Source organism: Brachypodium distachyon, chromosome 5 (assembly GCF_000005505.3).
Source record: "Brachypodium distachyon strain Bd21 chromosome 5, Brachypodium_distachyon_v3.0, whole genome shotgun sequence".
In the NCBI taxonomy this organism is placed as follows: domain Eukaryota; kingdom Viridiplantae; phylum Streptophyta; class Magnoliopsida; order Poales; family Poaceae; genus Brachypodium; species Brachypodium distachyon.
The window spans coordinates 17,930,692-17,945,437 of NC_016135.3; the positions used below are offsets into that span (position 1 = coordinate 17,930,692).

The 14,746-nt window shown below is 42.0% G+C and overlaps 2 protein-coding genes, 1 long non-coding RNA gene and 1 other non-coding gene across 8 annotated transcripts; all 4 read left to right on the top strand.

Annotated features, from left to right (window-relative positions):
• The first annotated feature begins 373 nt into the window (after positions 1–373).
• MIR7743 (microRNA MIR7743) lies at positions 374–511 on the top strand. Its single transcript, NR_127030.1, has one exon. It is a non-coding gene; the product is annotated as a microRNA MIR7743 (primary transcript).
• Positions 512–713: 202 nt separating this feature from the next.
• On the top strand, positions 714–5,510 carry LOC100839878 (TBC1 domain family member 10A). 3 transcript variants are annotated; one of them, XM_003579996.4, is made up of 8 exons: positions 714–1,056; positions 1,772–1,940; positions 2,389–2,584; positions 2,931–3,101; positions 3,187–3,303; positions 4,578–4,637; positions 4,715–4,813; positions 5,209–5,510. In XM_003579996.4, the coding sequence occupies exons 2-8, from the start codon at positions 1,798–1,800 to the stop codon at positions 5,362–5,364; spliced, it is 942 nt and encodes a 313-aa protein (XP_003580044.1). In that variant the 5' UTR covers positions 714–1,056; positions 1,772–1,797; the 3' UTR covers positions 5,365–5,510. The 3 variants fall into 3 exon arrangements, with proteins under 3 accessions (XP_003580044.1, XP_014750911.1, XP_024311197.1); XM_014895425.2 differs by having other exon boundaries at positions 1,777–1,940; XM_024455429.1 differs by lacking the exon at positions 714–1,056 and having other exon boundaries at positions 1,749–1,940; positions 5,141–5,280.
• Positions 5,511–7,370: 1,860 nt separating this feature from the next.
• LOC112269216 lies at positions 7,371–8,188 on the top strand. The gene is made up of 2 exons (XR_002960717.1): positions 7,371–7,507; positions 7,676–8,188. It is a non-coding gene; the product is annotated as an uncharacterized LOC112269216 (long non-coding RNA).
• A 1,961-nt stretch (positions 8,189–10,149) lies between these two features.
• On the top strand, positions 10,150–14,634 carry LOC100840379 (inositol transporter 1). Of its 3 annotated transcripts, none has more exons than XM_014896028.2 (6): positions 10,150–10,875; positions 11,369–11,451; positions 11,531–11,866; positions 12,790–12,897; positions 12,973–13,158; positions 13,519–14,634. In XM_014896028.2, the coding sequence occupies exons 1-6, from the start codon at positions 10,728–10,730 to the stop codon at positions 14,188–14,190; spliced, it is 1,533 nt and encodes a 510-aa protein (XP_014751514.1). In that variant the 5' UTR covers positions 10,150–10,727; the 3' UTR covers positions 14,191–14,634. The 3 variants fall into 3 exon arrangements, with proteins under 3 accessions (XP_014751514.1, XP_003580046.1, XP_024311196.1); XM_003579998.4 differs by having other exon boundaries at positions 10,152–10,875; positions 11,381–11,451; XM_024455428.1 differs by lacking the exon at positions 11,369–11,451 and having other exon boundaries at positions 10,153–10,875.
• The last annotated feature ends 112 nt before the right edge of the window (positions 14,635–14,746 follow it).

Sequence of the window (14,746 nt, forward strand, 5' to 3'; positions counted from 1 at the left end):
CTCCCCGACCTCCTGCTCCTTCCTTCGTCTGGACATCACTGCTTTTCTCGCTGCAGTTCACGGCCTGGCCACTCCAAGCATACCGACCCCACGCGAGATCCACCCGATGACCGCTGTCCACAGTCCCAACGCGTGATCCAGAAAGTGGCCATCACCCGCCATCCACGCATGAGATCTAGTAGGTGGCCAACCATAGCTCAATCATCCGGCGAGTCCTTGTTGTTTTCGTTTGTTACGGTGCTTTGCACTAATCGACGGATAATTTTGATAGCTAATTAGGACATACTCCCAACCTGATTGATAGTAGCTGCTATGAATAATAGATAAATTAGTGTTCTACCATGCACCGAATGATTACCACGTGCATGCTGTGATTGGAAATTAGCATCTACTGATAGTTTGACTGCATGTTTGGAAATTAGCATATTCTTTCTATGGGTTCTAGACTTTTGGATGTATACAAATTTGCTCTATGTTTTGAACTTTTGTATTGGATCTTTTCTGGTTAGAATGTGAAAATTTGGTACAGAATTTGAATGATGATTTATTAGTGCACGGGATCATCTTTTAAAGTGATCATGACGTGTGCGTTGGGCCATGACAGCGGACGGGCATTTCCACTGGTATTTAACATGTCATGGTATTTGAATACTACGGTTTTTCTATTCTTTAGTTTTTTCCGGATTCGTTACAAATATCGGAGTATATGCGACTATGTGAGTTTTTTCCCTTCAGAATATTTGAAATTTCCCAGCCGGACAGCCAGTGGCTCCACCGCCACAGGCAGCTGCCGCTCACCGGCGAACTGCCACCGCCCGCTCAACTTCAACAGCCAGGGTTCCCGTTTCACCATCTCGGTCTCTCTCTAAGCCCCTGCTGGGCAGCCTCCCCGTCGTTGACGCGGGCGGAGGCTCTGTAACACTACCAGGGTTCCTTGTTCTCATCCAACCCCAGATCCCTTGACCTGTGAGATTCCGGTGTCCATCTCCTCCCCGGTCCGTCGCCACTCGCCAACAAGAAGGCTCTCGCTCACCAGTCACGATCCTTCCACCGAAGGCAAGGAATTTCCCTGTTGCATAAAGTTATTTCTAAGATATTGTTCTGGTCTCTATTTCCCTTCTGACTTCTGAGCAATCGAGTTCGATGCGGGCGGATTTTTTTACTCATAATCTAATCCATTGTTTGTTGGATCTCAGGTGACCCAATCTCCATTCATAGGAATATGTGCACTGTATTTGGGGGTGTAATCTGTCAGCCTCAAAAAAAATAAAAAAAATTGCGCAACTGTCAACCTCAACTAACACTGCTTATATATCAGCATGTTTATTCTCAACATTTAGAGGACTCAACTGACCCCATTCCCCGCATTAAATCCTCACCTGGTGGAAAGATATTGCTTGTACTTACAGAACTGTTTACTACTATAGTTTGATTTTTGTTCAGACAGTGATTACTAGGATGGCTCAGTAACATTCATACATTCCTTGTTTAGCTGAGCATTTGATCTGTTGCAACTTCCATTGGAGTTACATCTTTGTGTAGCTATATGAAGCTCTGGACATGAATGTTCATTGTGCATTAATTAATGTTGACTCTGAAAACCGATGTAGTAATATGATGTATACTTTTATTTGCCGTTTATTTTGTATGGTCGACGCTATATGCAGACTCAAGTTTATTCCATGTCGAATTTATAGGTCCGGTACTTTACAGTCATGTGCAGTTATTTGAGAAATACTCCAAATGATAGCATATATTTCTTGCTGCACAGTAAAGGTTCCTCAAGTACTCACTACAATGGATAAGAAGAAAGAAGTCGATGACATGGAACCTGGACCAGCTCTTTCTCGGTCTTTGGACAGAGTTGGCTTCATAAAGACAGAACAAAGTAACTCTCCTGAGGGAACTTTGAAAAGCAGACCCGCACATGAATGTGGAAGGTATGACCAGAAGTCTCGGTTGCCATATGTTTGACTATTTGATAAGTTACAGGCAGCAAATCTTCTTGAGTAATTACCTTATCTGTTTGTATGAACATATTAGTTCGTTCCTGTGTGATGCAGTAATATATTAAACAAAACTAGATCTACGGGGGAGGAGCTCTGTGGCTTTTTATAGTAAGAACAAATGACCATGAGCGTCTTCCAAAAAAAAAGACCATGAGCTGCAATGGAGAGGCCAGGCCTGGAACACTGGTGGACTGGGAGTTCACTCACACTACTTACTGCTTGGATGATAAATCATACTTCATATTTACTATACTGTCTATGTTACTGTGTTTCCATTTTGCCATGTATCATGCTAGTTTACTTATCTGAATCAGCTTTTAACTTTTCTTTTCTCTAAGCAATCTGCCTTGCGGGCAAAAAATAAATTGGGTTATTGTAGGGAGGAAAGGAGGATAAGGAAGTGGAGAAAGATGATAGGTGCTGGTGGTAGCGACTGGAAGCATTATGTTAGAAGGAATCCTCATGTGGTTAAAAGAAGAATAAGGAAAGGAATTCCTGATTGTCTTAGAGGACTTGTTTGGCAGTTGATTTCGGGCAGCAGGGACCTCTTGTTAATGAATCCTGGGGTTTATGAGGTACCCATAATCATCCTCCTATTTGAATCATTTGGCATATTTTGGTCTACCTGGAATTTCTTAATAGTGATAACTCATAACAAACATACTGATTCTTCTTGAACTATATTTGAAGGGGAAAATCACAGAATTCCATAGGTGTACCTTATATAATTTGTATATTTTCATATAACCTATGTGCGCTGTGAGGAAAATAAGATAGCTAAACTCTGCAGATTATTTATAAGTTATTCACTGCAGGTCATATCCAAGCTCATATTTCTCTGCACATTGTGCACTTGCATCTATTGTACTTATCTCGGACTTGAGTATTTTTTTTAATGTAGCCTATGTTTTCTTTGGACAGACGTTGGTCATATACGAGACATCAACATCAGAATTGGAAATAATTCGGGACATATCGCGTACATTTCCATCTCATATTTTCTTCCAACAGAGACATGGGACAGGTCAAAGATCCCTGTATAATGTTTTAAAAGCGTACTCTGTTTATGATAGAGACGTTGGATATGTGCAGGTTTGTGTTCAGCCTGTGAACATATTATGGGGATGAATAATTCTGTGGAGTAATATGCTGTTACTTCTGCTCCATCATGATGCAGGGAATGGGATTTATAGCTGGGTTGCTGCTTCTTTATATGAGTGAGGAGGATGCGTTTTGGTTAATAGTAGCTTTGCTAAAAGGAGCTGTCCATGCACCAATGGAAGGCTTGTATCAGGTGACTGAACTTCGTTAGTGTATTCCTGTAGCAAACAACTCAAATAAGTTTTTGAATCCTAAGCTCCAGGATGATGAATAAGAGCCTTTTCTTTCAGATTTTTGGTTCAATAATTGCAATGTGTCTGTTTCGTGCTTATCATCTTCTCGTACTATAGTTTGCCATTCATTTGGATAGGTTAAACTATTAAAACAAAACTGTTTAGTCTTCGTCTGAACATGTTTTGCTGCTTTCCAGATTTTTTTTAGTTTGAGCAGTTAGTAATGGAGTGCATACAAAATTCAAGGAGCATTTTCTGGATTAAATTCTTTTATTTGGACATGTTCATAGAATGAACAGTAAAAGTGAAAATACATTTAGAAGTGCAAAACTATCTGATTTTTTTACACATATACAAGCTCATGTCCTTGGTATGCCTGTAAATTTTCATGAAAAAAAAAACATTTTGCGCCCTGGACAGGGAAGATAATTCTGATGCTCTAAAAAGCAATTCTTAAAGCAGTAAATTTGTTTTTTTACATAAGATGCAACACTTATCTGTTTTCCATGAAATTTGCAAGCACAAAAGACACAGACATGTGCATGTGTGAATTGATCTGATTCTTTTTACATCGCAATTTTGTTTTTTTCTTCATCTGGGAGCGCGCTCATGTCTCATGGGCGCCACTTTGAATTACCCTTTCTGAGCTACTGTTTAACAAATGTTACTGTTCATCCGCTTCTGCAACAATATCTGTTTCAATTTGAAAAATTAGTAGTAGAGCACATGCCAAAGTTGGGACAACATTTTCTTGAAGAAATGATAAATCCAAACATGTATGCAAGTCAATGGTTTATCACGGTTTTCTCGTATTCCTTTCCATTTCATCTAACTCTTAGAGTTTGGGATGTCTTCCTTTATGAGGTTAGAATCTTGCCCATCCATATTTGTTTTTTCTTCGGTGTTTATCTGAGCTTATGAGTTGTGTTTTACTGAATTTTCAAGCATGTTTGCTTCATATATGGTAGTCACAGTTTTACGTTTAGGACTTTTTCAAAAGAAATGTAATAAGGTAGTTGCACCGAAATCGTTTTCTAATAAGATACAAGAGCTTGTCCTTCCACTTCTATTATACTTATGTCCAATCAGAATTTTGACATGAATTTTCATGGTTCTTTTATGCGGCTGTATCCTTGTAAGATTATCAATCTACCAATCTTCTAAATCCAAGTATAAAAATGGATCGTATCTAGTTTACTTTCTTTTGCCGATCATTGACTTGACCTACTTACAGAGTATGAAGGTTGTGTTCCAAGTTGGATTGGCTCTATTGAGATTCTGCCATGATGACCTGGTAAGTTTCTTGGTGTATTTAACTGCTTTCAATTGGAAGACATAGTTTGAAGAATGCTGAAGTTACCTTTTTGTCAGGTGAAATTGCCTTTCGAGGAACTTTTGCATTCCTTGAGAAATTTTCCAGATGAGGCAACTGATCCAGATACATTGTTGCCACTTGCCCTTTCATTTAAGGTGATGAACTGTTTATGAAGCAAATGAGATAGTATATTAGTATGACCATATTTTTGTGAGTTCTTGCTTGTGGGATAACCTGCTCTTATCTGCACCGCTATTTTCTTCTATTTATCTTATGATGGCAAGATTCAAAGCTATGATGTACAGTACTATTTATTGAATTGCTTTTTTTAATCTATTTTCTCCTTTTCGGTAACAACAATGTGCCTCCTTTGAGTATCTTTATTCTTAGAATTCCCTACTATTTGACTATTTGGCAGTCCATGGTTTCTGTATTATATATGGTACAAAGACTAATACACTTGTATGATTGGTGATGATCAGAGAACTGAAATTTGCAGCACAAGATAGATACTGATAAGTGATAACCGAGGCACACTTGTATCTTACAGGTGTCCAGTCATCTCGAGGAGCTTGAGAAAGACTATCGGAAAAGATTGGAGGGACCCAATGCAAGCTCAAGTAATAAGCGGCTTCAGCCTCTCAGATCGACGATGAACGGGGCCGGCAGCCAGCCTTTGTCTAACCTAAGTGTTGGTAAGAAATAACAGAAAACTCTTGTGCCGTAAAAAGAGTCACCTTCACTTGTTGTATGTGTGTTGTATAGAGTGCGCTGTAAAAATAACAGAAAACTCTCAAGTATTCACCTCTTAGTTTGAGTAAAATGCACCCACCGTGCTAATTCTTTTTCAAAGGTGCCAAGTCCAATATCTTTGAAAATGTACTATGAATTGCTAAACTATGTTTAGTGGTTCACGACATGTTCTATGTGTGTTTCGGTTCTTTTGACTTGTTGGCAACCTTCGGCCCATGCCATGTCGGCTTGGACCCACACAATGGGTAACCGGGTCACCTTCGTGCTGCTATGGCAGCACTTATGAAAAAAAAGGGACCGCGAGCGTATTTTACTCTAAATTATGCATATGTCATCAGGGATATTGTGAGATCGAGATAGGCAAACGGGGCGGGGGGGGGGGGGGTTGAATGATTGTGCGGAAGTAAATAAAAACTTTTTCTGAAAGTTCAAACCCTAAATCACCTTTCTGTTCGTGATAGTAAAACAGCCGTAACTTTTGATTGGATGAATCAAAAAATACGTATGAGTATGCAAAAGAAATGTATTAAAATTATCTAACCAAAGCAACAAGAATTAGCTCAATTGGACTTACCAATCAAAAGATATGATCAAAGCAGTAACAACTGACAGAAAGTTACGAGAATTAATCTATAATCGATTTCAAGAAATAACAAGAAAAATGAAGTAATCGTGATCTTTGCTTGATCTCGTGGTAAACCTGCAGAAAAGTATTATGAACTCGTGATAAATCTGCAGCAAAGTGTTAGAAAGATCTAGCACGAAGAATCCATGAAGATCCGAGAAGAACAGAGATGACACCGCCAACGAATTTCTTTATTGCAACGATGTCGATCGATTACAAAAGATACAACCATGCATCCAGGAACTCTCCAAGAATTGATCTAGATCCAAACCTCTGAGATCCCTCACGTCGTTGCTAAAACCCTAACTAGGACGGCCTCTATATAAAAGGGAAAATTCGCGACCCTAAACCGAGTCTGAATCCAACACGAAATCCTCTGTCCCGGTTGTTATTCTGCCCGTGGGGCTCACAGATGACCTTGAATTGAGATTACTCCAAAACTAGGGAAAATTCGCGACCCTAAACCGAGTCTGAATCCAACACGAACTCCTCTATTCCGGTTGTTATTCTGCCCGTGGGGCTCACAGACGACCTCGGATTGAGATTACTCCAAAAGTAAAGTTGTTCGTCTCGACGACGCGCACAACTTTCATGTGGACCACTTTTCCATCGGACGCCCATCTTGATGACGCTACTGTTTAATTTTTAAACAGATCTCATCCAGCCACGGCTGGACCTACATGTCTTCACGTCGATGCCACTCCATGCCATCCACTTTTCTTGTGATGTTTTCAAAACTCGATCATCACGTATCGAATATTTCCAATACCGTACATCTTCAGTATAAACAACGTACGACAAACCGGTGCCCTTCCGGATCATCGTAGTCTTCACTTTCATTGTTCCTTCGTACGAACGTCCCGCATGACATTGATCCCTCGACCTCAGGTTCTCCCAAGTTTCGTCCCTCGATCCCGTCATCGACCACGTTCCTCTAGTTCCGGCAACACCTGAAAGCGAACACACAAATAACCAGTACGATCACAAGTTCATGACTTGACTCAAGGTAAGTTCCACACAACTCACGCCATGTTTTCACATAAGAAACTAATGGATAAACGCACCACTAGCAAAGCACTAAGTTCAAACAAGATACAAGTCATCATATAAGTATCCATATTATCCAAAATATCCACATCAATGTTTCACCTAAAACACTTGCTAATGTTACACATCACCTATGATTTCACAGATGGTTTGACATTATAAAACTCTGCCAAATTCAAGATCAATCTCAATACGGAAACTGAAAAAAATAATGTGATCATGGAAACTACAGTTTTGAAGGGGCAGACTTTGACGCATCTATTCCCATATTTGCATTTCACATGATCCAGGCCGTCGGATTAAAGAGAAGCATCCACTGCAAACAAAATCATCTGTTCTCCCCCATACTCGCCTTTGCCCTCGCTCGTCAGCCGGTCGGTCGGCCTCCCTCTCCGGCACGCCGCAGTCGATACATCTTCGCGAGGTCCCTGGTTCTCTGCCCCTCAAGCCCTATGATTATATCCCGCCGTGCTGTTCAAAATTTCCACGCCCTATTCCCTGCTGCTGCTGATGCGGCTGTCGAAATCGATTCGGTACTACCCGAAAAAAAAATCGATTCGGTACTGATGCGATACGGTGTTGACATGGGCAGGCATGGCGACGACGTTCAAGGCGTTCTTGAACAGCCCCGTCGGCCCCAGGACCACCCACTTCTGGGGCCCCGTCGCCAACTGGGGCTTCGTCCTCGCGGTACGCGCTCCGTAGATTGATTCTGGTATCTGGTTTCGTCCCTAAACCTGTGCCATTGGTCGATTGCAACGACGAGAGCATTGTAATTGTCCAATGTGGTGTTGGTGCCAGTTGTAGTTTTATCTTGGCGCACATGGCGCGATCTGTTGAAAGGATCTGAATCTTGCCCCCTTTCTAGTGTTCGATATAAATGTTTGGTACATAGTTTATTCAGGATGCAATGGAAACTGTTGAAGAGAAAGCTCTTTGTTTTTGCGTCTGTTAGTACATAAACTTATGAAGTAAATTTTCATACCACCTTGGAAGCAGGGGTAAATTAACCAGCCTTTTCTAACCTTGTGGTTAATGTAATAGTAGCAATAATTGTACTCTTAGGTGTCGTTAGTTGTTTGTTACATGATGTATCATATATCTTGATTTATGAGTGTTCAGGGTTCTTGCCAATTGTTTATGGAGCTGAACTTGTCAGATGGGTTGTGCGAAATTGGTAGGTAATGATAAAATTGGCAGTTTGGCACACAGTTATGCATTTTGTTGGATCACAACATCCTTTATGCTGGTTAATACTGCCTCCAAGTGCCTCTGAGTGCACATGTGTGCAGCACCATTTTTATGTTTGTGACTCTGTGTGTATACTTTATGGGTTGTTGCATAAATGATAAAATTGGCAGTTTGGCACACAATCCTGGACCATCTTACTTCCTGAGATATTTGACAATGATATGTCATCGAAATCTTATTGTTCGGGGCTGGAGACAAACCTGTAAATATGTTTATCTTTCGATATGTTACCTTGGAATTATTGTTTTTCACATAAATTGTTACTCCCTCCGTCCCGAAATAACTGACTTGGATTTGCATAAGAATCTACAAATCACGTCACTTATTTTGGGACGGATGGAGTATAACACATTTGTACAAGTGATATATGAGATGTGGGACTCCAATTGTAAGAATATACTTCCATAATTGCATAATCTTCTTAAGTTCATACTTGATTTACTTATGCTTTGCCGTCTATATATACACATTCATTAAATAATCCCTACATTCTGTTTGCCGAAGCTTTTGTATTGCTCATGCATCATGGAAACCTCTTTCTCTGTAGCGTTACAATTTTCGTGTTCTTGGATGATAGAGAGAATCTTTCCAAGTTATATCGAGCCCGGAGGCAGAGTGGCTCTTTGATGTTGCTCTGCACTGACGTCGTTCATATTCACTACGTCTTGCCGTCTTGCCTGGTGTCGGTCAGATAATTGGGTAAACCATGACCGTGCTCTGTGCAGCTGCTTTGCATAACTCCCGGTCCCCCCCACCCCCACCCCCCCCCCCCCCCCCCCCCCCAAAAAAAGGTGCCGCTATATCTAAATTGATTGATTTTTAAGAAAAAAGGTTTTTAAGTTGAAGAACCAAAGTCATTGGATTAATATCTAGATCTCAGTTTTTCCTTTTTTTTCATTATCCGTTTTGAATCTTAAACACAAATCATATATATCAAGGCTGAAAAATATCCTAACTAAAAGTCAGACCTAGATATAGCAAGACAAGAAGAAAAAAAATGTGCACCGCAGAGGGATCCAACAGCCGCAAGCAGGGCAAAACTGGCATAATAGACCCAACGAGACGTGAGGTCGAGCGTCACAACCAGATGGGCCCGCTCGAGTGTATCACAGGATGCGTCCAATTCTACTCCAATCTCCTATTCTGGCCGACGACACCTCACCGTTCCGATCCTTAAAGACCTTAACGAACGCTAATTGGTCATTGGTGCTGTCGTGGTCTCTCTATCCTCTTCGTCTCTTTCTCAGACAGAAGATGAAGCACACGCAATTTCAAAAAAAGAAGAAGCAACACGCCGAGGTTGACCGTGATTTTGCTTTTTAAAGCACTCGTCCATGAAACAGAAAATTGGAAGAAAAAAATTGGCTGAGCGATAAATTTTTTTAAGGTAAAGGATGACGTTCATTAATTTGCATTCATAGTAAAGAGTTAGTTTAGTTACATAGTACAATGATCAGAAATGCCATGTTCCACCGACGAGGTCAGAACATGAGCCGTTACATTACCCAATCACTGTGCATCAATTGGCGCATCGAACATTTCACCAAGCAACATCCGTTAAGCAACGAGCAAGATGCATCCGTTAAATTTAAAATAAAAATCACCGTGCTAATGCATTGCACATTTTATATATCCACATAGACCAACATAAGAAGTACAATACGGTTTTGTTTTGTATAATGCAAATAATCTCAATACTTGATGGATAAAAAGGAGAGGAGATGTCACAATGACAAGGCATGTTGTTTTCTTTACTTTTTTTTAAAGATTTTTACATGTTCTTTCCATTCCAAATGCTATCGGCCAAACACGTGCCATGGGGAAAAAATCGCTCCCAATATCTGCCATGCAAAGAAGGATGCACAAAGAAAGAGAGATGAATATGGGGTGGACCTAGCAGACTCGTGTTCTACATTTATCTTAAGCACGAGCAGAAGTCGCATAGCATAATAATCTTTGACGACGACGAGGGTTGTTCTCTCCCGATTCTCAAGGAGGCACAAATTCTGCTTCTTTTTGGTGGTAGCTTCAGCAATCGACTTTCCTTGCCCTCTCCTCCGATCATTCCCATGCCGCATGACCAACAAGACTTTTCTATTTAAGTCGTGGCTCGCTGGCTTGCCCGGTCTTCAAATGCTGGTCTCTGCTCGCTTAATTGCCTGAGGAATTTCTCCGGTTCGCGGCCGGTTCCCGAAATTTCTCCCTGCTTCTGGAATTCTCTGGCCCGGCCCCGCCGCGTCCTGGCCGCCTCAAGTTGGGATTTTGGAGTCCAGGCTTGCGTCCTGGCAGATAAAGATTGAGATCTTTTGAGCGATCTCCTAGGGGCGCTTTCCTGCTTGGGTGCCCGCTGAGCTAGAGGTTGGATTTTGGGAGGCGAATCGGTGAGAGCGAGCATGACGATTGATTTGTCCACCATGCCCGGCAGCTCCGGGCTGCTGGACACCGCCGGGAGGAGGGACATGAACTTCTTCAGAAACCGATACGTGCTTGGGCTCACGGGCGTCGCGGGAATCGGCGGGTTCCTCTTCGGGTACGACACAGGTATGGATTGCATGGATCCGTCGTTTCATTCGTGACTTTTGCTTGAACATTTTATGCTGTGTAACGGCGGTTGTTGCGTGGTTGGTGTTGTTGATGAGTCTAAGAACTATTCCCCTTCTGGCCTTCTAGGAGGCGACAGTTTGTGTCTGCTTCAATTTGGCGCTATTTAGTTCTGAAAACATTCGCATGAAATCTTGTTGAATTTATATAATGAATATTATTACAATCTTATCGATGATGGAAAATTATAGACTTCGCTGCTTAGATTAATCTTTTTTATAGACTTTGCTGTGAAATGGACTTTATGGGTATTGTAGACTTGAAACATGTACCATGAATCATAAACAAAATTATATTCCATCTTTGGATGGCCTGAAGCTAATGTTTGCGCGATGCCTTTTAGTTTCCATGAATAAACATTCTTCGAAAGCTTCGATAGAGCTTGTGAACTTGACTGAAATAACAGTATAATTTGGATGCTTAACCAACACAGTTCTACTGTCAGGTGTCATATCTGGAGCTCTTTTGTATATTCGGGACGAATTCCCTGCTGTCAAAGACAATTTATTCTTGCAGGTTCAATCTGCTCAACCAATTACTGGTCATTAACATATGGTATACCTTCCATAGCTACTGAGTTTGGTTTCTTCCTCAGGAGACAATTGTTAGCATGGCATTACTTGGAGCCATGCTTGGAGCAGCTGGAGGTGGTTGGATAAATGATGTGTATGGTCGTAAGAAGTCTACTCTTCTTGCTGACATGATGTTTGCACTTGGTTCACTTGTTATGTGTGCTGCTGGCGGTCCTTACATTCTGATTCTTGGAAGGCTCTTTGTCGGGTTGGGTGTGGGCATAGCATCTGTCACGGCTCCAGTTTACATTGCTGAAGCTGCTCCTTCAGAAATTAGGGGAGGTTTGGTGTCAACTAATGTCCTCATGATTACTGGTGGCCAATTCTTCTCCTACCTGGTCAATCTTGGCTTTACTGAGGTAATATTAGTCCCCATTTAATTAGAACCCTTTTTTCCAATGCCTACTTGAAAATGGTTTTCAGGAATAGTCTCTTCCACATAGAAAAAACTAGAAATGGATCCATTTCAATCTAGATGATACTGCATACTACAGTTGATTGTGTTTTTCTCCTGCAGAAGAACCATGTCAAAAGTTCAGTCTGTTATGTTGTACTAAAGATGAACTCTCTTGAGAAAGCTTTCAGCATGGTCACAAGTTCATCCTAACCTTCACCCTTTTATGTATATTATCTTTTATGCCGTTAACATTCTTGTTGATGCTAGTTAATCATGTAACACCCTTTACTATCAATGAACAAGAGTCGGCCTTCCTCCATCAGCCACAATAGAAGGTGCTGTTTGGTGTGCAGCAACTTTTGTGTTGGTGATACACTCCACCTTTCTTCCTTGAAAGTTTTTTTATAGTAGCTGCACCACCGCTATATATTTCTGTCAAATACACATTTTACCATCACCTGACACATATATTGTGACCCATTCACTGTCTTTTGTTGAAGTATTACTTTACACACATGGATGTGGATGATGAAAATTGAGAAGACACCCGCAAAAAAATAAAAAATAAATTGATAAGACATTTAATAGGATAGCTTCTATAGTTCTGTTTGCTGACGGGGAGTAAAATAAAGCATCCATAGCAATGATCAATAGGAAACTGTTATTGTGTGACTATTGTTAAGTAATAGCACCTGCATTAAAGAAAATATTATCTTCTCTCACAAAAAAGAAAATGATATGTTTATACATAAGTCTAATACATAAAAAGGGGGAGTGGTCATATGGCACCATCTTTGTTAAGGCTAAAAGAGTTCCAGTGAAGTTATTTACAGGCTGCTTTGTACCATTATTTTGATTCCATAATATGCATGCTAAATGCCTTAGGTTCCTGGAACATGGCGCTGGATGCTCGGAGTTGCTGCTGTGCCAGCATGCATACAGTTTGTGCTGATGCTTTTTCTGCCAGAATCTCCCCGCTGGCTTTACCGGAAGGTAATGGCTGTTTGGTTCAGTTATGTCTTATCTCTTTGGTCCGCTTTTCTTTCCTTATATTAATTTCCTGTACAGGATGAGAAGGCAAAGGCTATTGCAGTCCTGGAGCAGATTTATGACTCCGATCGTCTAGAGGAAGAGGTAGAGATGCTTGCTTCGTCTTCCATGCATGAATTCCAGTCTAACTGTACTGGGAGCTATTTGGACATATTCAAGTCGAAGGAACTAAGGCTAGCTTTTTTTGCGGGAGCTGGTCTTCAGGTATGTCTGGGGTGTCTGCCTCTGCCTTATGATTCAGTACCATTTGATAATTGACAAATACTGCTAATTTACACACTTGTGTGGTCATCTACGCTGGAAACACACCTTCTTTATTTATCATGCTTTCAGGAATGAAGGCAGACATGTTTTTCGTTCTTGCATTGTCAGTAAGAATAACTGCTGTTTCTGAATCCTTTTGAGAGGGCTACCAACTTAGTGTTTCCAATCGATTGTAAAAGGCTTCTGAGGTTCACCTATCGGATGCAGATAGTTGAGCGTCCTGCATGCATGATACAGTAAAATCATCAAGTAGGCAAATGCATGGCATTTTTTCTAACATGTATTAATTGAACTTTGCAGGCTTTCCAGCAATTTACTGGCATCAACACTGTCATGTACTACAGCCCCACGATCGTCCAGATGGCCGGATTCACTTCCAACAGGTTGGCCTTGCTGCTTTCCCTCATCATCGCTGCCATGAATGCCAGTGGAACCATTGTCGGAATCTACCTCATCGATCGTTGTGGCCGCCGCCGCCTGGCCCTTACAAGCTTAGCTGGCGTTGTGATTTCCCTTGTCATTCTCGCCATGGCCTTCATACTGCAGTCATCATCCATCCTCTGTGAGAGCATGTTCCTTGGTTCTTGCCAAGGCATGCTGGGATGGTTTGCAGTGGCAGGCCTCGCTCTATACATCGCCTTCTTTTCTCCAGGGATGGGGCCAGTCCCGTGGGCCGTGAACTCCGAGATCTACCCCGAGGCATACCGTGGTATGTGCGGGGGCATGTCAGCCACTGTCAATTGGATTTCCAACCTGATCGTGGCGCAGACGTTCCTCTCGATTGTGGGGTGGGTCGGTACCGGCCCTACATTTCTGATCATCGCCGGTATCGCGGTGCTGGCCTTCATCTTTGTGGCCCTGTACGTGCCAGAGACAAAGGGCCTGAGCTTCGAGCAGGTCGAGCTGATGTGGAAGGAGAGAGCTTGGGGAAACCAGGGCGACCGCGAGAGTCTCTTGGGTGCTGCACCGTAGACAATTCTCCAGCTCTCATCCTGCACGGCGGTGCAGTGGCGCGGTGCCTCCCTTTTAAGATGGTGCGCCGCGCCATGCCAGGTTGGTCCCGGAAGGTAAGTCCTGAAAAGAACTGGATTGGATGCAGATACAAACCTGTAGTACGTTAGTGTTCTATATCGCTTTTATGTTGTTACCTGGTTGAGTGGGTGTATGTTTTGTTGTCGTGTGTTTCACGCCGAATCTTTCTCTGCATTGGCGGACCAAGTGTACAGCCATGATGATACCAAGAACAAAGAGCTACGCTAGCTGGCAGGAACAAGTGGACGGACAAAACTGGTGTCTTCAGCAGTCTATATAGTAGTAGTACTGTTGTTTGTGTTGTCTGCTTGTAACTCGTGAACTGGTACCCCAAATTGCCGGTTCTATGTCCCTAAATGGCTAAATCGATCTTTTCTTGCTTTCTGCAAAGCCGGGCCTCGTTGCTGCCGTGTAAAATTAAGCGTGCAGTTGTTCCTGGTGCTCGACGTGCCAGGAGATGACAGCCAAGATTTCTCATCCAGAGGGATCGTTTTCA

Bases quoted from the DNA above. Each gene is read 5' to 3' on its own strand.
- LOC100839878 (XM_003579996.4), top strand. From the start codon at position 1,798: ATGGATAAGAAGAAAGAAGTCGATGACATGGAACCTGGACCAGCTCTT. The intron at 1,941-2,388 runs GTATGACCAGAA...GGGTTATTGTAG, and splicing joins CCCGCACATGAATGTGGAAG to GGAGGAAAGGAGGATAAGGA. The intron at 4,638-4,714 runs GTAAGTTTCTTG...CCTTTTTGTCAG, and splicing joins GATTCTGCCATGATGACCTG to GTGAAATTGCCTTTCGAGGA.
- LOC100840379 (XM_014896028.2), top strand. From the start codon at position 10,728: ATGACGATTGATTTGTCCACCATGCCCGGCAGCTCCGGGCTGCTGGAC. The intron at 10,876-11,368 runs GTATGGATTGCA...TAACCAACACAG, and splicing joins CCTCTTCGGGTACGACACAG to TTCTACTGTCAGGTGTCATA. The intron at 11,867-12,789 runs GTAATATTAGTC...TAAATGCCTTAG, and splicing joins TCAATCTTGGCTTTACTGAG to GTTCCTGGAACATGGCGCTG.